The following is a 26,643-nucleotide window of genomic DNA, read 5'->3' as shown; positions in this document are numbered from 1 at the left end:
ATTAACCTTCAACAGAATTTTTAATCGTTCAGAAACTCTTACAGGGATTGACTGGGTGTTTTTTGGTTAAGTTGGTTGGTTGGTTTTCTATTTGGTTTTTCTAGACAAGGTTTCTCTGTGTATCCTGGCTGTCTTGGAACTCACTCTGTAGACCAGGCTAGCCTGCTGGGATAAAAGGTGTGCTCCGGTACTGGCCTGGTTTTGTTTTTGTTTTTGCTACTTCTCTGTAAGGAGATACAATTTTTCGAAAAAGTAGTCGACTCCCCAGGTTTTATGCCTTTCTTCAAGAGCATCCACCTCCTCAAGGCATTGCATGTTGCATTTTGTACCTGAGGAGAGAAGGTAAGAGGTTAAACTGCTGTGGAAGACACCAGGGCTGTTTCCGGAAATGCTCTTGAGGACTTGTGACCGCCATCCCTATCTCCTCTGTGTTGTGTCTGTGTGCACGTGAATGCACGGATGTAAGTTTGGCAGCCGGGGGGCTGGTGCCTGCTGTCTTCTGTCTCACTCCCTGCTTTACCCATTGAGACAGGATCTCTCGCTGATCCCGGCGTTCATACCTGGCCAGCAAGCTTTGGAATCTCTCTGTGCTAAGGATGCTAAGATCACAGTCAAGAGTGAGCGGGTCCGGCTTGGATATGTATGGGTGCTGGGGATACGAACTTGGGTCCTTCTTGCTGGCGTAGCAGGCATCTCACCCACTACACTGTCTTCCTAGCCCCTTCTAGCCATTTTTTTTTTTTTTTAGATGTGGGTCTCAGGTAAACTAGGCTGACCTTGAATTAATTCACTGTGTAAACAGGATGACCTTGACCTTCTGGTCCTCCAACTCCAGCCTCCCTAATGCTAGGGCTACAGTGGTGGTGTGTCGAATAAAAAGGCACACTAGGGAGACTTTTCCCTTTTCTAGGATAAAAGTCTCCCATAAAATGCTCTCTACTCTTTACATTTATAGGCTTTAATCGCACGCACCACTCATAGTTCTGTAGCAACTCAGTTAACTGTTACCTTTATTTGTATTTAATTCTACTTTTAGACAGGCTTTTCTCCTTGGTCCAGACTCAGGCTGGCCTTAGATTTTCTTTCCTCCTGACTCAGCTCCCTGAGTGCTGGGATTACAGGTGTGCCCACACGCTTGATTTGCTGACTTTATTTATTCATGAAGAGCACACGTGGGGCTGGGCGATGGTTCAGCAGCTAATGCACTTCCTGCTCTTACACAAGATCCAAGGCTGCTCACAACTTCCTGTAACTCCAGTGCCTGGGGCTCTGATGTCTCTGGTCTCTGTAGACATGTGCACATACCCATACAGACTCATACACACATAAGCATGGTTAATAAAAACAAATCTTTAAAAATAAACATAGGGACTAGAATGTCTACCCTATGCAAAGGGTGCCTGCTGCCTGCTCTGACAACCTGAGCCAGTGTACAGTACTGAAGGAAAGAACTGGCTTCCTGCATGTTGTCCTGTGACCTGCACATGTCACATACATACATACATACATACATACATACATATACATATATGCACACATACACACACATGCATAGACACATTTGCACATATACACACACATACACACATATACATATACGTACCCATATACACACATGCATAGACACATTTGCACATATACACACACACATACACACATATACATATACGTACCCATATACACACATGCATAGACACATTTGCACATATACACACACATACACACATATACATATACATACCCATATACACACATGCATACACACATATGCACACACATATGCACATATACACATATATACACACACATGCACATAATACACAGTACATACACACATATATACACACATGCATACATATACACACATACACACATGTGCATACACATACACACATGCATACATACACATGCACATATACACATGTACATACACACATGTATACATATACACACATACACATATACACATGTACATACACACATGTATACATATACACACATACACATATGTACATACACATGCATACATACATATGCACATATATACACATATACATTCACATGCATATGAACATACATGATATGCACACACACATATACACACACACAGAGGCACGTATGTACGGATACATGTAATAAAAAGGAACATTAACTTACCAAATAACTTTTTAAGTTCAGCATCTGGAACATAAAATGGCGGGCCTAGGAAGGAGAAATGTGATGAAGAATATTTCTTTTCCAATCACTAATTCCAAAGACAAAGAAACTCTTGGGGTTCACGTCTCAGCTTAGCTCAGAGATGTCAGCGATACTTACTCTGTAAACCACTCAGGAGTCCAGATAGGTGAGGATGAAGCATGCCTTTCTGGTTGCTTTGTTTTATTGTGGGGTATGTGTGGATTTTAAAGATAGGGTCTTGTGTAGCTCAGATTGGCCTCGAACTCACTACGTATCCAAGAATGACCTTCAACTTCTGATCCCCCCAGCCCCACGGCCTCTTTCTCCCGAGTGCTAAAATTACAAGTGTGCACTGCTGTATCTGGTCTACATAGTGCTGCAGATCAACTCAGACGTCATACATACTAGGCAAGCATTCCGCCGACTCAGCTACATACCTGGTCCCCTGATTTGGCCTTTGTATATCTCTTATCAAAGATCAGAGTGGAGCCATTGACAGTTTCCTTTGGGGTGTCCTTTGCCTTTTGAGGTGACGATCCTGCCCTTCTGTGTTCCTCCTTACTATGTTTTCCCACTGAGGTGTGGGATGGACGGGGACTTGAGGCATCTTCATTGCAGTCCTTTAAGTAAGGCCATCCCCAGGGCACACAAAGCCAGAGCCCTGCTTCCCTGGGTCTCCTGCTCACCAGCAGAACATAAGTGAGCCAAGCAGAGCTCATATCTGCCCCCACTACCTTCTCTTTCCTTCTGCCTGTAATAGGGACACTAAAGTCTTATCTTTTCATGAGTTTTTTTAGATCCGGGATTTTCAAATAAAACAAGAGCAAGAGACTACCATACATAAATATTAATTAAATGGGGCATTTTTTAAAAATCTCTATTAAAAACCAAACAATGCCAGATGTGCTAACTCACACCTGTAATCCCAACACACAGGGAATCAAGGTGGCAGGGTCAAAAGATCAGGGACCAGCCTGGGCTACATTGGCAGTTTCCTTTGCAAACAAAACCCAAGGAACCAGGTGTGGTTCCAGCACTCACTGGGTGGAGGAGAAGGATGTTGAGTTTGGGGCCTCAAAACCTGCCAGCCAACCAAACAATCTTTTTCCCCAAACCAGAAGTCAAGGAGTCTTACAAAGTAAAAGTCTGATTATTTGATTTTAACTCCTTCATGAAAATACGAGTCTGTCCAAGGAAAACACTAAGCTTCCGTGTGAAGGCTGGGCTGTGTCTCAGTGGGAGAGCATTTGCCTAGTACCTCGAAAGCTCTGGGGTCCAACATGGGTGCTGCAAAAGCTTCCTCCCAAAGCAACAAGATGAGTCGGATGAAAATATCCTTTCTACACATTCAAGACAAAGAGTCAGGCCAGGGATGAAGCTCAATGACTGTGGGCTGGCTCAGTGGGCACAATGCCCTGGGTTCAATCCCCACCGATGCCAAATATTATACAAGACAAAAATCTAAGAGGACGGTAGTAGCATACATGGACAAAATGTTAGCAATAGACAAAAAGGCTAGCTAGGTGTGATGGCCCATGTCATAGTCCAGGCAGGCACTTGGGAAACCGGAGCACAAAGATCTTGAGTTTGAAGTTAGCCTAGGCTACAGTAAGTTCCAGACCAGGCTGAGCTTTAAAGTGAGATCTTGTCTCAAAACCCAAACCAACCCACATTACTTTAGAGATTTTTCTACAACCTCATGCCTCTTCCTTGCTTGATTCCCCATGGGGAACATTAGCCGCATGCGGCCCCACCTCTGGCGGGCAGCACAGCCAGGCCACACCCATAGCAGGGCAAACATTTCTTTCTCTTTCTTGATCTAGGGCTCATGAACTCGCTCTTTACATCAGGATCATCCATTTCTCCCTTCCACAGTTTGAACAATGACCGTTGAAGCAAACACGAAAGGAGTCTAAGAAAACATGGACAGTGTGGAAGAGCGCGCTGTCCTCATTAGCCCAGAATTATCGTCATGCACATAAGTACATAAGCAGTGTGAGAGGCAAGAAAAAATAATCCTTACATGTTCATAGAACTGAATCGGGGAAATTAGGCAAACAAAAACAAAGCAAGTGTTACCTGTGTGTTTTGTTGGATCATAAGAAAGGACAACCAGGAGGTAGTGATACCCTTTTCTCAGCAGGGACAGTATTATATCTGCATAGCTGGAAAGAACACACACAAAAAAAGTTATGTTTCATTTCTCTATAGAGACGAGGCTGGGGGGGGGGGCAGCAAGAGGCCATAAAGGAAGCCAGCATTTATTATCAACTCTACATAAAAATCTTTGATAATTATATAAACCTGCGTGACGATTTCAATGAGAATGGCCCCCAGAGGCTCATTCATTTGAATCATGGCCTCCAGTTGGTGGAATCATTTGGGAGGTGTGGCCTGTTGGAGGAGGTGTGTTGCTGGGGTGGGCTTTGAGGTTTCAAAACCCCATGCCAGGCCACGCTAAACCCGATCTTGCTCCCTCTCTGCCTCCTGTGCGCAGATTGGAGGTAAGCTTCCAGCTACTGCTCCTATACTATGCCTCCTACCTGCCGCCATGCCCTGCCACGATGGTCATAGACTAACCCTCTGAAACAAAGGGACACGCCGGAGGGGCTCAGGATATACCTCCAAATTAAAACATTTGGCACAACTGAAGGTAGTCCACGAATACGGTTTGCTAGGAAGACTAAAGGAGTTTCAGTGACGTTTTTGAGCTGATAAGAGACACTTATCATGTGGAAATGATCAGCATGCACTGGGGAAGCGGTGTGGGCGTCTGGAAGGAGGAGCAGAGCGGCATGACATAACTTCCGGCAAAAGCCATCCCCGCCCCCGCCCCGCCCCCCCCTGGGGCGCGATGGGACTTCATAGACAGCTGTTGAATGCCCAATGCAAAGGAATAGAACTCAAAGGCTGGTTCACGAGCAAGCATCGCAGAGAAAAGCCCAGAAGAAGATGAAGGAGAGTGGGGAGGGCCACAGGTAGAGAAATGAGCGGAGGGGAGAGGAGAGAGGCTATCATTGAAGGAAAGAAAAGATGGATATTTATGGTGCAGAATCTTTCAATTTTGGCAAGAGGCTTCACTTATGAAGCAATTTTTTTTTAGATTAAAAAAAAAAAGGCTCACTGAGCTGGGACCTGAACATTGGCCATACGTGAAGAGCCTGCCTCTGTGTAATGAGTAATCCAGTATCCAACCTGCCAAATTCAAGGAGACACTGTGTGGTGTTATTTACACAGGAAAGGGAGGATTTTGTTCCCCTCACCGGCTTTCTTAATTTTACTTTCTAGTGAGGCTAGTTATACTTATGATCACCCAAAGTATCAACAAGTGCTCTTGTAATGACAGCCAGTGGTTTATAGTTCTCTGTAGTTAGCATTTCTCACAGATTTCATTGATCCCTCCCATCTATCTATCTATCTATCTATCTATCTATCTATCTATCTATCTATTCTCAAACAGGATGTCTGGGGTTCCCCAAGGGGCAACGTTGAGACGTCACCCATCGCTAAGGTCTCAGTATCTCACACCGGCTTATCTATCCATCCATCCATCCATCCATCCATCCATCCATCCATCCATCCATCCACATACTTTCATGAGCTTATTATGAGGCCCAGGTTTGCCTCAAACTCCCAGTCCTTGTGCCTCAGCCTCCCCAGTGCCGGGATCACGGGTGTGCACAGCCACACCTGGCTAGCATATTCCTTTGCCTTGCCCCAGCAACTCTTGGAGGTCATTTAATGTGAAGCTCTGAGCAGACTCTGTAGGTACCGCCAGGTACTATCTGCCTAACTTGGGACATACCTCTATGACTTTAAATTTCTCGTGTGCACATTGGAATCATAGACAGCATCTATGCCTTAGGGGTGTCATGCTAATTACATGGGTTAACACACACAAAATATTTCTAACAATGCCCGGTACAGGACAAGAGTCCAATCGGTGTTAGCAGCTGTTAGGTGCTAAAATAATCTCGGGCTGCAGAGGAGTAATCTGAGGCCTAGAAAACCACAGTTCTTTGGTCAAAGCTTGTAAAGTGCGTAAGCCACCGGCTTCGTACATACTTTAGCTTCCCTCAGACTGAGCACAACCCAAAGGAAACCAAGTCAACGGAAGAAACCAACTCACCGGTCACGATCGCCTGGATTGACAGCCACCAATGCTCCTCTATCCCAAATCCTGTCAAACTTGCCGATGTTTGCTCTGCTCCAAAGAGAGGGGAGGGAAAGGTTGTTACGTTTTATCTGAAAAAGATCAAATCTCAAACATGATGTCTGGGATTCCCCAAGGGGCAATCCCCAATGTCTCAGTATCTCTCGCCATTTTTATAGACCTTAGAGGGGTGTACCAACCCACTAAGGGGTGGGACTGTCCACCTCCTAACTTCTGCAGCATTCTGTTTTGCTTCGACTTGGAAAGAGGAGGGAGGAACAGAGGCCAGTGACTGACAGCTCTGTTCCCAGCCCCGCCTCAGACATCGGGCTCTGTGAGGTAACACACTGCCTCCTGCGCCTTGGAATTAGCTTTGCTATAGGCTCGGGTGCCCGGTGGAAAACACAGTCTTCCTCTCCCTACCTTCACCCTACTTGCTCTGCATTGCAATCATGATTTGTAAAGTCTGGGATCTATCCCCGAGAAGCAGAAAAGACGAGGCTTTGGTGAGAGCAGCCGCAGGACAGTTCTCGAAGCTGCAGACGTGCACAGGAGTGGCGAACAGATCTACACACCCATCTTACCACGGGCCAGCAGGGCTCACCTTCATGACTGGTATTGGTATTATTGTTGCTATTGTTATTATTATCCTTTGTAGGGAGAATTTCCGTCTCTTTAAAAATACAGAAACATTACACGTTTTCGTTTTAATCCCAGATGTGGGATATGAGGCCGCTTCAGATTTTCCACAGCAGCTGACAGTGATTTGCCTCATGCTCTAGCAGGGGTGTGGTTTTACCAGCTGCAGAGAGTTTCTGAGAGTATTCGAGATTTGGAATTCCAGGAATGTGTCAGAGGATATATGAATGCTAGGGCCCCAAGAGAGTGGGTTGTGGTAGATTACTACTGTCTGTCAAGAAGTTGTGCACAAAGAGATGAGGAGAGGAAATTGAACATCCTGACTTCCAAGATTCCAAATTCCCAAGGAATTTGATGCCCCTAATTAGCAGAAAATAGTCTAAGGATAAAATCGCTCCCTTTCCACTCTATCCTTTCTCTCCCTAGTTTTAGGGGGTTGAAAGGGTAGAGGAGGAGAGATGAAGAAGGGTAAAAGAAAATAGAACCCACAAAGTAGCCAAAAGTCCAGCTACAATTATTATTATTATTGTTGTTGTTGTTGTTGTTCTTACTACTACTTGTGTGTATGGGGTGTGTGTGTGTGTGTGTGTGTGTGTGTAAGCACATGCACACTAAGATGTGCATGTGGATATCAGAGAACAACTTTCAGGAGTTAGGTTTTTTCCTTCTACTGTGGGTGTTGAGGACTGAACTTAGGTCATCAGGCCTTCGTGACAAGCACTTTCCCCTCTGAGCCATCTTACTGGACCAAGGTCCAGTCTTTTCTTGAACTATCCCTGGCTGGCCTGTAACTTCCATCTAGGCCAGCCTGGCCTCCAACCTGCAGAGGTCTGCCTGTTTCAAATGCTGCACTAAAGGTACGTGCTGTCGCTCTTTATAAATGAGCAAACGGGTGGTTCCGTGGATAAAGGGCTAACACTAAGCACAAGGCCATGAGTGTGGGCATGATATTATTATGCGCTGTGTATAGATTATCCTCCTCTTATTCAAATGCTGATTTCTCTGCCCCCATGTCTGGTTGCAATCCGAACATGGCATTGTAATGAGGATTCTTTTTCTTTTTCTTTTTTTTTTTTGAACGTAGATAAATTGTATTTTAGAAATTTTTGGTAATCAATTGGACAATTTACAAATACAACAATCTTATAAAACTGGTAGTTATAATCTTTTTTTTATTATTTTTTACATTTTTTGTATGTTTCTTTTCTTTTTTTTTCCTCCATCTTTATTAAATTGGGTATTTCTTATTTACATTTCAATTGTTATTCCCTTTCCCGGTTTCCAGGCCAACATCCCCCAACCCCTCCCCCTTCCCTTCTATATGGGTGTTCCCCTCCCCATTCTACCCCTATTACCGCCCTCCCCCCAACAATCACGTTCACTGGGGTGAGGATTCTAAGTATCTCCTGCTGGAATGTTGTGTGAACTTTGCTCTCCGTCTATTCTCTGATTTGTCAAGAAAAGCCAATCAACCAATAGCTGAGGAGAGAAGAGCTGGACTTCTGATTCTAGGGAGGGGAGGAGCAGAGAGAGAGGATTCACCATGCAGAAAGGACCCAGGAGCTGCCATGGGCACACACCTGGAGTAGAGGAAGCCAGATTTAAAAATGTGAGATTTTAGCTGGGAGGTAGCCCAAGTAACTTAGAGAATTAACATAGATTAATTAATGCTCTATTATTATCTATTGTGCCATAAAGTTTGATTGAATAAATCATATAGTCTCTGTCTCATTTATTTGGGAGCTAGCCAGGATAAAGGAAAAAAAAAACTATCACTTTTAAACTTGCTCTAACACACGAGTTCAGAGAGTCAGAACCCATGTAAAAGCAAGACATGGGACCCAGTGCTCCTACAGTGAGATGGGAGGTGGAGGCAGGAGCATCCCCAGAAGTCTGAAGCCTGGTTTGAGTACAAAGCGGCCAATGAAACTCTGTCTCAAACAGGGTGGAGGCAAGAACTGGCAGCTAAGGTTGTCCCCTGACTGCCACTCATGTGACATAGCATGTTCACACTCAAACATATACTCTCACGTACACTCACGTCACATACACTCACATGCACAACAGTGCAGACAGCACCCGGCCACACAGACACACACGCTAACAGTCATGCACACATAGTTCACTCTTACATACTCACACGCTGACGTTTACACACACACACGCCCATCACTCACTCTCTCACACGCAATGGTGCAAAGGTGTCACCCAGTCACACAAACACTCTCGGATTACTCGTTCCCACTCACACGATGGTGCAGATACATAGAGCACTCAGTCCTACCTGGGAAGGTCGAAAATGCTGCAACAGTATAAGGAAATGTTCCCGGAAGAACTCTGTGGATGAGACGAGGCAAGACTTTTTTTTATACTTAATTAGGAAATCTTTAAATGATCAAGGAAAGGAAAAGGGACTCAGACAAAGCCAAGGAGATACAGGGAACACATATTAAACACAGTGACTTTATTAGGTTTTAACTGGACCTTGTGTTTTCTTTTAAAACCCGGATGGGGGCCAGCCCAATAGCTCAGAGGGTAAGGTGCTTGTGGCCAAGCCAGGCAAGCTGGGTTTAATCCCTGGGCCTACCTGGTGGAAGGAGAGGATGGACTCCAACAAGTTGTCCTCTAACCTCCACATGTGCACCACAGAATATGCGCACATATATATATATATATATATGTATATATATATTCTACCATCTATAGTCTATTTCTTATATCAATTTAGATACCATCTATCATCTATATACCAATCTATCATCTATATGCTTAGCTCCAATTCTATCATTTATCTTTAATATCTATCTATCATCTTTTGTTTTGAGACAAATGCCACTATGTAGTCTAGACTCGCTTGAATTCATGGTCCTCCTGCCACCACCTTCCCAGTGCTGAGCTGCCATCTGTATGCTTAAGGCCTAGCTCACCGCAGTGCATGATGGAGAGAGCCGCAGTGTGTGAGGTGTGGGCAATCTGTGGTAAATGCCTCAGTGTGTGGGGTGTGGGCAATCTGTGGTACAGAGCCGCAGTGTGTGAGGTGTAGGCCTCTGTGGTAGACAGCTGTGGTGTGTGAGGTGTATGCCTCTGTGGTAGAGAGTGCCCATCTAACACCTGTTTAACATCCTTGTCTACTCACAGTACAAAAAAAAAAAAATCAGTTTTTGGTGAAGCATGGAAACAGTTACCATAGTCAGTGCAAACCTTAAACACTTTGGCACCAGCAATTTCGGTGAGCGGTTCTTCTGTGTATGACAGATTCTGTTCTGCAAAAAATTCCCGAATCCCAATTTCACTGATTTCTACACCAACTACAGTGTGGCCCCGGTCTGCGAACCTATAGAAAAACCATAGTTACCCTTTAATTTTACTTCATATCTACCACAAAATAAAAACCACGATAAACAGACATGTTTCCTCCTGGCTGGAAATAAAACTCCGTATCAGAGTTCCCACCATGCCTAAGACCCCCGTGTTGAAAATTTATCATCACCGAAGAAAGAGGAAATAACAAAAGAACTCCACTTGTTTACCTTAATTTTAAGGGAGCCATATTTTCGCAGGCATTCATATAAATGTGTTTGATTAGATGGATGCTTTCCAGTCTCTCCAAATCAACACTGGCTACTGATTAATTTTCCATGATGATGACTAATGCCTATCATCGTCCTCGACAAGACAGAGCCACTGGCCACAGTGGCTACTAAACATGTGGATGTGGCCAGTGCCATAGAGATCATTTAAACTGTTTATCTGGCTTATACTTAAATAGCCACGTCAGGCATGACGTCATACCGCCCGTGCAGGACTGAGGGAGCTGAAGACCTTGCACTTGAGGTTAGGCTGGACTAAATGGAAAAGATATAATTACATGAACTTGTAAACACTGCTACACGTGGCTGTTAGTTGCCACCCGTGAAAGCCTGAGGCACTGTGTGTTTCTTGGCAGTAGTCCTACAATTTCCACTTACTACCGATGAACATGATCGGAAAAAGGAATCTTATTACCATATGCAAATGGCTAACACTCTACTAGCAAGCACAGTTAGTTATAGAGCTCGCATTCTGAGGCTCTGACGGTCCAAAAGAAAACAGTAGCAAGTGTACAGATATTGAGCCACAGAAATGAGTTTATATCAAATCACACAGAAACTAGTCAGTTTCGCCGCGAGGCAGTACGAGCCCAGCTAAAGGTTACTGCGCTACGCAAAAGCACGTACAGACGTCACAAGGCTGATGGGAAACGGACGGTTAGGAATCAATATGGAAACTTTCGGGAGTTGGGCATGGGGGCACAGGCTTATAAACCCGGCACTTGGGAAGTGGAGGCTGGGGGATCAGGAGTTCAAGGTCAGCAACTGCGGATATAATATATCTAAGACTAGCTTGGGTTGCATGAGACTGTCTCAAAGACCCACAAAAGGGGCCGGGGAAATATCACAGTAAGAGCGGGAGCTGCCCTGGTAGCCTCAGCACCCGTAACGGGTGCCTCCCAGTGGCCCGTAGCTTCAGCTCCAGAGGATCGGATGTCTCTTCTGACCAGCACTCATGTGACACACCGGTTAACATGTACTTAAAACAAATCTTTAAAAAAACATATCGAGACCAAAAGCTAGGAACGAGGCAAGGGCTTAACCGGTAAAGGGCTCGCTGCACAAGCGTGAGGACCTGAGTTCAGAGTCCCAGCATCCAAAGAGAAAGCTACCCATGGCAGCCACGCCTGCAAGGTCAGTGCCGAGGGGGTGACAAGAGGACCCTGGCATGTCAGGAGATTCCAGGTTCAGTGGAGATCTTCTCTTAAAAAATAAGGGGGTTGGGGATTTAGCTTAGTGGTAGAGCGCTTGCCTAGCAAGCGCAAGGCCCTGGGTTCGGTCCCCAGCTCCTAAAAAAAGAGAAAAAAAAAAAAAAAAAAAAAAAAAAAAGGAGGAAGATGCCTTGTGTGGACTTCCGGATCATACATGTGCCTCTATCTGTATATACACATGTATAACACACACACACACACACACACACACACACACACACACACACACACGGCTTCAGAAGGTGGGTGTTGGAAAACGTTCCCGTTGGAATTGCTGTGGAGTACTGGGATAAGGAAAACAGAATAGGACGTTTCTCTAACACCATGTGAGGAGGAACAAGGCCCATGGGGCACACTGGGGTAGCAAGGCACCGTTTGAAGAGCACACATGGGCATTTAGTCTATCAATATTCTTCAGACGAAATCCCAAGTGAGCAAAGGTGAACGTCACGTGACGTTTCTCTCATCTATTAACTGGGAGCGAGACGGACTGTGCCTGCTCTCTACGCAAGAGTGCACGCCCCCGCTGCGGGCAGGATGTGGGCTACTTACTGTTCTAAAAGGAAGCCTACTAACAACTTGTTGTTCAGACTGCCGAGGGGATTTGCACTCTAGCGTGTAGAGACCATTTCTTTCATTCTCCATGCGTGTCGTTGGAGTTACCAAATATAAGCAAAGAAATTACCCAAGTTGACTGAATGTGTTTGTACTTCCCAGTCAATACATGCAGGGTAACCAGGAATACAAACAAGGCAAAAGTGAATCCTCAAAATAACTTTCATATTTTATTTTAATGCTTTTTGACTTCTCTTAGTTAATGTGCTTATAACCAATGCCTGTACATACACAGGTCAGTTATATAAGTAAAAATTACTCTAATGTGACAACTTACATGCAATTACAGTAGTTTGAGTCTGGGTTTTTATTTCAGTTTTTATCATTATTTTGCAGTTTAGGGGAATGAAGCCTGAGCCTGTGGATATTAGGCAAATACCCTCCTCCTCTGAATTACATCCCCAAATCCTTGATTTTTTTTTTTTGATACAAATGGATTGAGACCCAAAAGAATTCAATAACCACACCCAGCTAGCTAGCTAAATGGTTTCATTAATGTCGTCTAAAATCTGCACTCCACCCACAGTTACCATTTCTGTTTATAGAGTTGTTTTCTCATAGTTTGCAAGTTCACTCTTCTGGGTTGCTGAGAGCCCATTAAAACACAGGTCTAATAAGAAATATAGTTCTGTTGTTGCTTTGAGACAGGGTTTCTCTGTATAACTTGCCCTGGCTGTCCTGGAACTCACTTTATAGACCAGGGTGGCCTGGAACGCACAGAGATCTGCCTGCCTCTACCTCCCTAGTGCTGGAGTTAAAGGCATGCTACCATGCCTGGCTAGAGATATAATTCTTAATTTCATGGCCATGTTTGAATTTCAGGTTATAACAGCCATTTAAAAATGTTATTTGAGGGCTGGAGAGATGGCTCAGTGGTTAAGAGCACCCGACTGCTCTTCCAGAGGTCATGAGTTCAATTCCCAGCAACCACATGGTGGCTCACAACCATCTGTAAAGAGATCCGATTCCCTCTTCTGGTGTATCTGAAGACAGCTACAGTGTACTTATATATAATAAATGAATAAATCTTTAAAAAAAATGTTATTTGAGGACTGGAGAGGTGGCTTAACAATTAAGAGCACTGCCTGGTCTTCCAGAGGTCCTGAGTTCAATTCCCAGCAACCACATGGTGGCTCACAACCAGCTGTAATGAGATCTCTTCTGGCACGCAGGTGTACATGCAGGGATGTAGACAGAGCACTCACATACATTAACTAATTAAAATACTTTTAAAAATAAAAGTAAACAAAAATGTTATTTGCTTATTTAAAATTCTTCTTTACATGTATGTCTCTGTGTATGTTGTATCCTCAGAGAGCAGAAGAAGGTGTTACAGGTTTTGTGAGCCATCTGATATGGGTGCTGGGAATTGAACGTGGGTCCTCTGAAAGAGCACCAAGTGCTCGAAATGACAGAGCTGGTCTGTTTAGCCCCCCGAACAGCCATTTAATACATGCCCTTAGCTACAAATTGAGACAGTGCAGGCTACAAAAATTTCACTCTATAAGAGAATAAACTCCAAGCGTGTGTGTGCCTTGTGGGTAGGACACTGTATTTACGTAGGGGGCAGGACATTTTAAGGTAAGTGTAGTCTGCATTCACTAACATTTTCTATCAATCTTTTGTTCCTCTTAGTGAACATTTAAGGTTTCGAATAACCACATATCTTGGATTACATGTCTGTGGCTGTGTTATCGTTGACATGTTATCGTTGACAGCAGCATTTTGTGTAAAAGTAATCTTTAGGGCCGTGACTCAGGGTAATCTTGTAGGAGTGGTACTTGTCAGTTAGAGTGAGTTCAGTTGGTAGAGCGCTGCTCATAAGAACCACCCTCCTCACCACTGGTTTTCTAAGAGCGAATCACAATAACAAATCTCCTATTTGTTCGTGGGAGGAAGGGAGAGGTGAGCTGAACTCTGGACTATAAACACTGTCCTGATAAATCGTGCACTACCGCTTGTGTTTTTCCATTGCCTTCCGTTTCAAACAGCCATAGTTACTGAAATTTCTCAGTCACTTACAAACATTCAATCACATACAAAGATCCAGGAGACATGAAAAAGGGGGTGATGTTCCCCATTTGGTTCCAAACTAATTCACCGCCTAATTGCCAAGATCACAAGTGTGTACGCCACCCTTGTTTTAAGTAATGCTGGAGCCTGAACCCAGGGCCACGTACATGCTATACCAGCTGTGATAATGCTCAACCCCTCTGCCTCCCCCCGCCCCCAACAGTTTTCCCTTTTTTTTTTTTTTTTTTTTTTGGCCTATAAAACAAAATATAGAAAGACAAGGTCACTCCTGATTCAGTTTGTACTCTTGTTTAGAAATAGTATCTCTAATTTTATGACTGAGTCTCCTATAAAAATGGGATTTTGTTGTTCTATATATGTTAGGTTACCTGGATTTTTTGAGACAGGGTCCCCCCAGTCCAGCAGCCCTTGAATTTACATGTAGCCAAGGCTGGTCTTGAACTCCTGATTCTCTTACATCTCCCAAGCATTACTAGTATGGTGTGTCCTGTCATACCTAACAGATATTTAAAAAAAAAAACCCTACATATATCCTGTTAAATATTCACCACGAATCCCTCTGCAAGTACATACCATTTCATCTCAATGGCTTTTCCACAGAGCGGGAAAAACACTCTCAGTCCACTCTGCCCTTTAAGAAATGTATCGAAATGCTTCTTTAATAGCCTGGGAAGAAAACAAAGTCACCACAAAGCTCGCTTTAACTACAAAGTCACCACAAAGCTCGCTTTAACTACAAAGTCACCACAATGCTCGTTTTAACTAGCCCAGATGCACAGGAGAGAGGAGAGTAGAATTTATGACACCCGGAACTTCTGGGGCATGATCTCGGTACTCCCAACATTGTAACAATGGGGTAAAGTTAATTATTACAACCTCCAGGTTGCACTCAAAGAAACAGGCTAGCTAAGTCACCTGCTTCATTATACAGCTACATAGTATTACATATGACTAACAACCTGCGTTTTCATGATTGGAGAGTAAAAACTGATTATATTTCCTTGAGAGACATATTTAGAAAAGTCTGTATATTTTTACTTTTTATTTTTTGGTAGGTGAAAGTGATGTTAAGGAGGGGGTCTCTAAATGTATATGTTTTCAATATATCACAGAATCGTCTCTCAATAAGCTTAACTTTTTTCAATTTTAATTAAGTGAATTCATGCGGCTTCCATCCCTCAAATATTACATGCTCATCACTGTGCCCAGTTTTGTTCAATGTTGCAGATCAAACCAAGAGCTTACTGCATGCTAAGCTCTCCCTACCAACCGCAGCACACACCCATCAGAGTCACTTCCTGATAAAGCGTTTCTCTGCCAGAGACCAAACATGTCTTACTGATGCCCTTGCTCCTGATGGAATGCGATGTGACGGGTCACCCACTTGTCTTGCCAGTCGTCCAGGGTTAGTACCCGGTTCTTTTGTACCTCAGCATCAGGGTGCTCTTTGATACCGAGTGACATGGTGCCATCCGTGGCTTGTCTCCGAGGTTGGTGTCTCCCGGTGCCTAAGTGGAAAGATATCTGTAGTGAGGGCATTCGGAAAAATCGTGGTTCTATGGATGAACTACACAAAACCCTGCTACCTTGGGCGATGGCTTTAAAAGCGTATGCCAACATCAAAGGCAGGAATGGCGTCACGTGGGAGACAGAGGCAAGAGGGTTACTGCAAATTCCAGGCTGATGTGGTCTACATAGTGGATTCTAGGTGAGCCAAGGCTACGTAGCAGGACTCTGTCTCAAAAGCAAACAAGATGGGCATGGCGGCATGCCTTTAATCCCAGAAGTAGGGAGGTAGAGGCAAGAGGCTCTCTGTGAGTTCAAAGCCAGCCTGATCTACATAGTGAGTTTCAGGCTTCTCAGGGCTACAGTGAGACCTTGTATCAAAAAACAAAACAAAACAAGGAACAAAGAATTTGTCAGTGAGTCTAGTACTAAGAACACCTCACTCTTATATATCAGGAAAGTTGCCTTCAGAGAATAACCTGTACCCCATCCACCCGATCAGCCTGCAGGGGAGACAAGGAGTAGAAACCCTGTTGTAAAAAGTTGACAAAAAGAGCCTGTAATTTAGCCTCTTCTGAACCAGAAGTCTAACAGCTAATCCCCTGGTTTCACTCCTACTCCTGTTCTGGGAGTAGTTCTGCTAAGAAGGGAGGGTCTGACACTCTTTACTGGCAATAGTCACCCATTGGTTGACCCCGTGACATCCACTGGTCATGACCCCATGATCAGAATTCAGCTTGTTGGACCCCTGAACCCCTTTACTAGCAGTCCTTTGCTCTCTTTGTCTATCTGTCCCTCCTTTATTAATAGTCGACACATTTAAAAACAAAGTCCTGAAATGTGGTAGGGCTTGAGGAGGGAGAGAAAGAAATAGACATATCAGTTCCATATACTGTTGCTACACCGTAAGTTTCTATTTTCAAATAACTTTCTCCTGGCTTTTGGCAGGGTACTAAAGATTGAACCTACCGGCTCGTACATTACAGACAAGCACTGTACCACTGAGCTATACTGCTGCTCTCATTCGCACTGGGACATGTACAAGAAGGGAACTGAGGGGGTAGGAACTTCACGCACCAGCAACTGTTGATTGAATATGTAAGCAGATGCCTGACCTTCCAATATTAAGGACAATGTAATACTATGATTCTGGGGGCTGGTGAGATGGTTCATTGGTTAAGAGTACTTGTTATTCTTGCAAAAACCCACTGCAATTGCCGGAAACCACAAGGTGTCTCGTGACTGTCTGCAACCCCAGTTGCAATGGATCCAATACAGGCAAGACATTCGTTCACATAAAATAATTTTTTTAAAAAAGAAATCTAAAAAAAACTTTTTACACAATTCCGACCTGCCCTTTAAACCACATCACTTTATGACTTGAATCTGTGGAACAGCAAACATGTCACAAAGGCAGGTAAGGGAATGTCCTTTTGTTGAATGATTTAGCTTCTGTGCTTAGGATTAAAGAAGGACACCCCCATCAACTCTGGGAAGAGAAATGTACTTCACAGCAAGTATTTTCTAACACAAGGCTTTCCCAGGTGCTCATGTCAGGGGGCACAGTCCAGAATTCTGAGAGGTCAGAAGGAAGTTTGGGATTATTGTGGATATAGAAAAGCAAGAGAATTGCCCTTCTCCCGTCTCCACTCTCTATCAGAAACTGTGATGCCAAAAGGTGCCCTCAAAAAGAAGTGCTCTTCTGAACACAGAATAAAGATCTTTAGCCAGCTCAGCTCTATCTCAGGGAAGCTGGGGCTGCGAGTGTCCTAAGTACGATCACTAAGCTGTTGTAACAGCGCCTCAACGTGGCGCTCTCTATTCATTTCTGGAGAAATAAAATTCTAAACACAATAAAAGAGCAAAGTACAGGGATGAGAAAAGACAGTTCCACAATAATTCCCACTAATCAACGTTTACTTCCAATATGCTCATTGGTGTAAATTCGCCACACCTAAAAAACATTTTTCCTGCTTAGGTTTTTTAACAGAGGGTCTATCTGGAACTCACTATGTAGTCCAGGCTGACCTCTAACTCACTGTGATCCTGCTGCCTCAACTTCCTCGTGCTGAGTTACAGGCGTGCACAACAATGCTTGGCTTCTGCTTTAGTTTTATTTTTGAATGTCGTTAAACAGAAAAGTAACTTCATAAAGTCCACAAACCTCCAGGCTGGCTCAATATTTTACACTTGGACATGTTACCTGAAACACACCACTAAGTAAGGGGCTACTTAATACATTGGATTCAAAGCATTTCTAGTCTGATCATTTATTCCCAATTTTTACCGGAACGAAACCCCTTTTCGGGACTCAAGTAGCTGGGTCATCCGTGCTTTTCGGGCGCCCCATTCTGCAAACGCTGTAACAGGCTCATACAGTTAGTGCAAATCACCGCCTTTACCACCGGCTGGGAACTTACCTCAGCTGCACCCAGCTGCGTGCCTCAGACTCTAGCGCGCCTTTGAGAGACCGGTAACGTGCAAGGACGGACAGACCCCGCCCCAAGGGCGAAGGCCCCGCCCACTGTAGGCAGATCCCGCTCCGGAAAAGATTATCCAGGCTCCCATCCTATAGGCCCGGCCCGGGGCGTGAGAGCCCTGCCCAGGAGACGCAGACTCCGTCCAGCGTGCAGACCACGCCCAAGACACTCAGGCCCCTCCCATGACTCTGCGACTCCGCCCGGGAGGCTCAGGCCCCACCTTCAAGCCTAAGCCCCGCCCCGGCGTAAGGGCTCCGCCCAGAAGGCATACGCCCCACCCTTCGCAGCTGCCGAGTTTGCGCAGTGGCGGACATTAGCAAGGCGGGGCGAGCACCGGGACCCTCCCGCTCCCTGGACCTGTGGGCTCCTCCCACTCCGGGTCACGGCGTGATAGGGGCGGAAGCGGCGGCGGCGGCCGAGCTGCTGCAGCTGGCAGTGCGGATCCGGCCGTCCGGTGCAGCCCCAGGCAGCGCTCGCCTCCTGGCTAGCGCTCTGAGGTAAAGACTCGCGGCTCCACGGGCGCGTCTGGGGGTGGCGGCAGGTTTCGGGTGACAGCTCCGCACAAAGCGGCCGGCTGTGTGTTGAGCCCGGGCAGGAGGCGCGCGCGTTCCCCGGGGCTCCCCGGCGTCCCGCGTCTGGAAGGGGTGGCGCGGGGGACCCTGTGCGAGCTGGGGCTTCCCGCGCTGGGCTGCGGGGCCGTGGGCTTTCTCACTCGTCGCTCTCCGAACCCTGCGGGTTGCTGCTTGCGCCTCGGCCGGGCGGAGGTGAGTTGGGGCGGCGGCTGCACCTGGCTCTCTGGCGCCGGTACCAGCTCTGGTTCGGGTAGAGAGGATCCCAGTCTGGATTTCCACCCCGGGGTATAGGATCCCCGCAGCCTGAAGGAGGGGCCTCACTCTGGGATACCACCCAGCGCCGTAGGACCCCATCTGCACGGAGGCAGGACCCCATTCTCTGCTCTCACCCGGAGCTGTAGGAACCACTTAGCGTAGAGGAGGTACCCTACTGTGGGACTCTCTTAGCCCAAAGGAGGGACCCCACTCTGGGCTCCCACTCCGGGCTGTGGGAACACCCACCCCCTTGAAGAGAGACCCTACACTGCGCTCCCACTTGCGGACCTGGGGAACCCCGTAGCCGAAAAGAGGGACCCTTGCAGTGTGCGGGAGGGACCCTACACCGTGTCCCCATCAGGGATGTGAGAACCCCGCAACCAGGAGGAGGGACTCCAGACTGCCCTCCCCACTCAGGGTGATGGGGGATCCCCGCAGCTTGGTAGGAAGGGCCCAGTTTTCCCTTCCAACTCTGTGGTCGGGAGAAACCCCACGCTGGGCTCCTGTACTGGGCAGTGGGGAGCCCCGCGGCCAGGAGGAGGGATCCCAGGTTGGGATCCCTGCCTAGGGCAGCGAGGCGCGGTCAGGTTCGCTGGTGTAGCGGATACCCTGGGCATTTGCCTCGAGGGCCGCTTGTGAGGGCCCCCCAGGAAGCCTCCCTTGGGATTGCACGTCGCAGGGTCTGGGTCCATATGGCTGATAGTACGCGCAGCTGGCATGTGAGAGAAGAAGGCAGAAGCAGGCCCAGCTGCAAAAAGTTGGGGTTGAGTGATCTGGAACCCAGCCACAGAGGCCCAAGTTCTTGAGCAAGCAACAGACCACGCCAGGTGTGGGGAATCCCTTTCTTATCACAGGCACAGCGCAAAGCATTGGTTAGTCTGCAGCCTCCCAACTCAAAGCAATCCTCCTGCTTCAGCCTTTCTGCTGCAAATACAAAGCCACCACATCTGCTTTGAATGCTTACAAAATATATTGTGAAATCCTTTCTGAGGTTTTCTTCAGAGGGTACGTGAGAAAATTCTCATCAGTAATTGTCTTCAGACAGGGAACAGTTGACAGAAAAGACACAGGGCAATAGGGAATTTAGAATTGAATTATTGGGTTGGGTATTAAATATTAAATTATAGCACTGGGGCTTTAATTCCGTAACTCGGATTATCATGGGACTATGAAATGCTCAGCTTGCCTATTTCAAATGACCCAAACTTAAAGAGATTTAAGTTTCTTTCATTAACAGAGACGCGTCTGGTAGATTTCCCTGTTCTTACAAGTAATGTTGTCTCTACCATAAATTTTTACTCTGTGTCGATTCTTTTGAACTCCTGTTATTATGAATTTTATGTGTTGGTGTTTAAACTCTTCAATAAACTACATTCAGAACACCTGGGAGTCATTTAAACATGATTCTAAATATCGACATATTTGCTTGTATATTTATTTTTAACACTTTTTTTTTTAACGAAAAGAAATACTAAAGCTCTACGTTTAAAATTAGGAAGAAATGGGCTTATAAAAACATTGACCGTTGTTGTGTCTTCACCAGAGAACCAGGTAGGAAGGAGCGGGCGTGGGGGAGGGGCTTCCTACCTGCAATCCCAGCATTCTTGAGACAGGCAGGAAGATTGCCAACAGTCCGAGTGGCCAGGGCTTACATGTAAAACCCTGTGCTAACAAAACCCGGTAGGTGGGGGAGCGCTCATTATGCTTGTTACAATAATACTTTATTTCTAAGAGCACGTTTTAAAACACTGTAGTTTGCGAACTCGCACCTCTTGCAACTCACGGTATTTCCCTTCACTTTAATGAAGACCCAAGGACTCGGCCTCGGTGGGAATGCAGACTATATTCAGTACTTACATTCAGAGTGGAAGCACACTGCGCTCTCTCAGTTGAATAATTAAGGATGACGGTGCACCACCTTAAAAACTTGCAGTCACGGGGCTGGGGATTTAGCTCAGCGGTAGAGCGCTTGCCTAGGAAGCGCAAGGCCCTGGGTTCGGTCCCCAGCTCCGGAAAAAACAAAAAAAAAAAACAAAAAAAAAACAAAAAACAAACAAAAAAAAAAAACCTTGCAGTCAGATTGAATGGCTCGCACAGTCCTTTCTTTGGACATGTCTCGTTGCACACTTGTGCCTGTTTTCCCCTGTTCAGGTGTAGAGGAGACTTCTGGAAGTCATGCTTGGTCTTTGGAGCCATGCGTTTCCGGGTTCTGGTCAGTGTGGCGTGAATCAACGCTGACTTCTTATGTTCCTGAACCTCACAACTGAGTTTCCTTTTTGCTCCAGGACTTGTTTATACTTGTACACACCGTATTCGCGGCTCACTGGGTGACTGCAGACTGTATGTCCTACATGGGAGGAAGTCTGTGTATTTTTTTACTTTTTTTTTTTTTTAAGATTTATTTATTATATATAAGTACACTGTAGCTGTCTTCAGACACACCAGAAGAGGACATCGGATCTCATTACAGATGGGTCTCAGCCATCATGTGGTTGCTGGGATTTGAACTCAGGAACTCAGGAAGAGCAGTCAGTGCTCTTACCCGCTGAGCCATCTCTCCAGCCCAAATCTGTGTATTTTTATGCATGTGAAAATTCCATGCAAGAAAATGGATAAGTTGGACGCCCTTTTAAAAGTACGAGTGAGGCGCATGGGGTGTAGGTCAGTGGGAGAGCGCTTGCCTGGTGGTCTGTATTCCCAGCACAGCTTAAAAGTGCAGCTGGGATCTGGAAAGCCGTTGTGTAGCAATGATTGAAGAGTAGATGGTATTTCTAAAACTGTCATTAGTAGAGTGGACTCTGTAGGACTGACTTTAATGTTTATGTTGAGGATTTAATCTAGGGTCTCATGAATAGTAGGCTTGTCTGTTATCATTGAACTAAACTCCTAACAATGTCCCCCAACCCCGACCCCCGTTGTGGGCCAGTGAGACATAGAGATGGATTAACAGGTAAAGGAATAACACAAGTTTGATCCCTGGAACCCACGTGGGAGGAGGAGAGAACTGGTTCCTCCCGAGGTTGACCTCTGACCTCCACACTTGTGCTATGGTATGTGCTCCCACCTCAGTACATAAACGTAATGAAAAAAAAAAAAAAAAAAAAAAAAACCACCTCTTTACAATGAAGTATTCTGCGTCTTGGCTTACGTATTTGTAATAAGCTTTAAGAAAGTAATGAGAAACTCCTCTCTGTATTGATGTTGTGATTTCTTAATCCGTGGATGCAAGAGTTTCCACTTGATGTTGATAATTTGTGAGAACTGGTCTTGTGGACGTGAGTGTAACTTACAAATGGGAAGTGAGTATTTCAAGGTTGACACGGTGTAACTGTTAAGGCTGCCATCCTCTGTGGTACCACTTCCTTCCTTCCACGTCACTGATCCATACAGATGCCTGCTTATTTTTCATTCCTTCGCTTGGCGTGTGGTAACATGACAGAAGCATGACAGGAAAGGCGAATAATTGCAGATTCATATGTTATCAAGTATTTTTCTTATTGAATATTTTCTAACAGCTCATAATCTTTCATGGTTTCAATGCCTCGTTTATAGATTGTTTTGGTCGGTTGGTTTTGAGACAGTGTCTCAGGTCCAAACTGGCCTGGAACTGTCCATGCAGCTGAAGCTGCCATCAATTTCCAATCCTTGTGCTGCCTGCCGTCCCCATCTCTGCTGGAATTGCAGGCTTGAGTGACCACGCCTAGCTGGGTGTTTGTTCTTAATGCTAGGCTTGCTGTTAACTCGTCTAGTAGAAGATATTGGTGCTTTTATTGACTCCAGATTCCTGTATTCTGTATACAGTGTGCCTAGTACTTGTTAGTATGAAACTTACTTCTTCTTAGTACAAGCTAAGAGTTCACGATTCAGGAAATAGGAGACACAGTAGGGGGGGGGGGGAAGCATAGCAAGAAGATGATGACAAGTTCTCATCATGTAACCCAGCTGGCTTGGATTTGTGCAGCCGAGGATGGATGACCTCGGACCTTCTGGTCCTCCTGCCTCTTCCTCCCAAGTTCAAGGTTTATAGGTATACCCCAGCACACTTGGCTTACCCTCACTTTGTACATGACAGCACACGAGTCAGCTTATGTAATTCGGGAGTAGGGGTTTTATATTCAAGCAGCACCTCCTCCCCATGTCAGTGGCTTGCAATATCAGCAGATGCTAATAACTTGTTGGTGTACACCCCCCCCCCCAACCAGGTTTTTTCAAAACAATGGCGGCATCTCGAGGGCGGTCAAAGAAGAGAAGCAATTTCGAGCTTTCTCCTGATACCCTGCCTTTGAGGAGCTCCGGGCGACAGGTATACTGTCTGTTTGCTCATGGTTACAACGGGGGAGTGGAAAGTTAGAGCAGCACAGAGCAGGCCTAGTGCTTCCGTTGTCGTTTTCAGAGGAGCTTGTAATGCAGGGTGTAGAGCAGGCAGCCGGAGCTGGGAGGGCAGAGAGACTGGGTCACCAAATGGTGCTGAAGACTCACAGCTGGGGCGGCTGCTTCCAGAATGGGACGCTGAGGCCAGGTCATGCCTGGCTTGGATGTCATTCAAGGGAATTTGGACTTGGGCTCGTTGTTGCTTGAGTGGTGTTAGGAGGTTTGTGTGTAGCAGAATACGTAATGAAAGTTGAGCGTTCTGATACTTTAGATGTTATTCTCTAGCTTCTAAGTTTCCATACTGAGAGACTTAACTGTTTTAAAAGAGAAAAAAAAATCTTGGTTTGTAAATGACTTTTTAAAGATTTATTTTTTATCTTCTGTCTATGAACATTCTGCCTGAATGTATGTATGTGTGTGCCACATACACGTGTACTGTTTTTGTAGGTCAGAAGAGGGCATTTTATCCTCCGACATTGGCATGGTAGTCATAAGCCGCCATGTGGGTATTGGGAACCAAACCTGGGTCTTCTAGAAGAGTGGCAGTGCTCTTGATTACTGAGCCATCCCTTCCTTCAGTCTCGGAGAAGGGCTTGTCTTGACTGTCACGTCCTCCTCTAAGAAAAGCTCATGTGAGGTTGGGGATTTAGCTCAGTGGGAGAGCAATTGTCTAGCAAGTGCAAGGCCCTGGCTTCAGTCCTCAGCTCCAAGGGGAAAAAAATAAAAGCTCATGTGGATGTTAGTTCTGAACCTCCGTATTATTAAGGTGTTGTTTCTAGATCCTCTAGTAAGAGTGTTGTTTATACAAGCGGTTGTACCGGCTAACCCTAGCCTGCTGTTGCCAGGATACAATTTCTGGAGCTGTGGATATAGTTCAGTTGGTAGAGCATTTGCCTGCCGCGCATATTTTAATCCCAAATGTTACCAACATGATGACATTTAGAGCTTCAACTCACATGTGACCTTAGCAGCCAACCTGTCGCCATTCCTCCCCCGCCCCCCACCTCCCGTCCTCTGCTGAGGGAAATCTTGACATCAGCGGATTCTTCCACAGGCAAAGAAGAAGGCTGTAGAGATCACAGAGGAGGACGAGGATGGTTCGTCGGAGAAGAAGTACAGAAAGTGTGAAAAGGCAGGCTGTACAACGGCGTATCCTGTGTGCTTTGCAAGCGCTTCTGAGAGGTCTGTGGCGGGGCCGCTGCCTTGGCCTCGTGTGTCTGCCCGTGAGCGTGTGCCTTGTGCTACTCTTCCAAAGACAAGCGTAGGAACTGCAACCCGCTGATTCTGACTGCGTAGTCACTGCAGCACAGCGTCCTCCACACTCTGTGGCTGTTTCTAGCCTAGTGGAGAGAGCACCTCCAGATCAGCTGTGCCATACTGTGTCCTCAGACACACCCAGCCAGCTGTGTGCCGGCCCTGGGGCTGGGTGTTCATTCAGGGTGTAGGAGATCAGACTCCAGCACGGGGAGGAGCCCGTGTGTTTGCTCTTGTCATCTGTTTACCTTATGTGCGTCCTGTGCCCCCGTCACATCCTCATGCAGGTCTCAGAAGCTACAGGATGAAGGGGGTAGCACAGTTGGTAGGTACAGTGTTCGCCCAGCATGAACCAGGAGCCGGGCTCCATCCCAGTACGCTGTAAAGCGGACACGCTGGCACACGCCTGCTAGTCCCAAACTTTGGGAAATGGAGGTAGGATCGTGGGTGTTTAGTTCACAGTCTTCCTCAGCTGCTCAGCAGACTGGAAAGCCTGCCGAGGGTTCGAGAGACCTCAACACCAAACCCAAACCCCAACGCCTGCAGCGCCCACCGTAGTCCCGCCGTTTGTGATCACTGTGGCCCGGTTGGGACTTTTCACTTCCATAGAGAATTTTTCACTAAAGGGCCGGCCGTGGCCGTGGTGTTGTGACGTCTCCTCCCTGGGTGCTGTGTCACGAGCTGCTTGACCCGTGGCATTCCCAGACCGCCTGTCTGGAGGTTGCAGCTGATGAGATGTTATCGCAGAGACTTCTCACGCTCAGCTCATATCGAGGACAGGACCATTACTTCATACCTCCCCACCTGTGTGTGCTTCAGAGTCTCGCTTAGCAGTCCAGTGCCCCAGGCAGCCATTAAGCTTACACCTGGCTGGCCTAAGTCCTCCCTGGGTTGTACTGTTCCTGAGGTAGTAAGTGTATCTGTAATCTGAAATCCAGAATTGCTTCAGCTCTAAAACTTTTGAGTGCCGGGACCCTTTATGTTTATACTTGGGTCCTACCCTCCCCGCCTCACCGATGTCTCACTGAAATCTAAAATATTATTCCAAACATGTCAGATAAGCGACTCGCAAGCCGTGTGACCTTTCAGCTCGTCCTGCTTCCCCTGTTAGCCCCTGGCTGTTTGAAGGGGAGATGCTGCAGATGGGCTCAAGGGACAAGCTGGTTAAATGAGAGTGAGTGAGAAGAGGAGGCTTCTTCCTTGCCGACTCTGCGTTTCTGCTCCTTTCAGGTGTGCCAAGAATGGCTACACCTCCCGATGGTATCACCTTTCCTGTGGGGAACACTTCTGCAACGAATGCTTTGACCACTACTACAGAAGGTTTGTCTCTTGACTCAGAACTGGTGGTGGGGCTATGACAGGGTCGGGGGAGGGAGGATGGTCACAAAGCTGAAACCTCCTGGGCTTCCTGAGTTACTGGGCCGTCTGATGCCAGTGATGCCTGGACGTGTGGCTGGAATTCAGCTGTAAGCACCACACTCGGTGGCTGAAGCTGGGTATCCATGAACAGGGCTAGATGGGGGAAATAAAGAGTAAATCACGTTATTTATAAGAAAACGGATGTGGCTGGAGGTGCTCACATTGAGCAATGTAAGACGAACTCTGAAACGTTATCAGATGTTCATCTCTCAGTTGTGGTCCCTGGATTTTGTGCAGATTATCACGTAGGTGTATATGAGAGAAATGGAGAAACTGTAGACCTCAGGGGGCTGACTGGGGAGGCGTGAGGAAAGGGGTTGTAAGTGCAGTGTATTGTGAGTTGGTGTGTGTGCAGGCTCATGTGTC

General features: G+C 46.2%; 2 protein-coding genes across 9 annotated transcripts in view; one reads left to right on the top strand and one right to left on the bottom strand.

Annotated features, from left to right (window-relative positions):
- Position 1: 1 nt before the first annotated feature.
- Tpmt (thiopurine S-methyltransferase) lies at positions 2 to 18,445 on the bottom strand. 6 transcript variants are annotated; one of them, NM_001395670.1, is given in 9 exon segments: positions 2 to 329; positions 2,158 to 2,202; positions 4,258 to 4,343; positions 6,308 to 6,382; positions 9,255 to 9,307; positions 10,172 to 10,304; positions 14,994 to 15,086; positions 15,760 to 15,928; positions 18,347 to 18,445. In NM_001395670.1, coding segments are annotated over 8 exon segments (723 nt in total). In that variant the 5' UTR covers positions 15,885 to 15,928; positions 18,347 to 18,445; the 3' UTR covers positions 2 to 216.
- A 338-nt stretch (positions 18,446 to 18,783) lies between these two features.
- The window catches only part of Kdm1b (lysine demethylase 1B), a 39,927-nt gene continuing 32,067 nt past the window's right edge, over positions 18,784 to 26,643 (top strand). Inside the window, exons 1-4 of one of the 3 annotated variants that reach the window (XM_087590484.1) lie at positions 18,784 to 18,903; positions 23,436 to 23,536; positions 24,659 to 24,786; positions 26,089 to 26,178. Coding sequence is in view for 2 of the 3 variants with exons in the window: in XM_087590483.1 (XP_087446609.1) it covers positions 23,450 to 23,536; positions 24,659 to 24,786; positions 26,089 to 26,178 (305 nt within the window). In the remaining variant the exon portion in view is untranslated. 3 annotated transcript variants of the gene reach the window in all.

Source organism: Rattus norvegicus, chromosome 17, assembly GCF_021556685.1.
Source record: "Rattus norvegicus strain SHRSP/BbbUtx chromosome 17, alternate assembly SHRSP_T2T, whole genome shotgun sequence".
Taxonomy (NCBI): Eukaryota; Metazoa; Chordata; class Mammalia; order Rodentia; family Muridae; genus Rattus; species Rattus norvegicus.
Note: the sequence above shows the minus strand (reverse complement) of the source record. Positions and strands in the feature narration are given on the sequence as shown.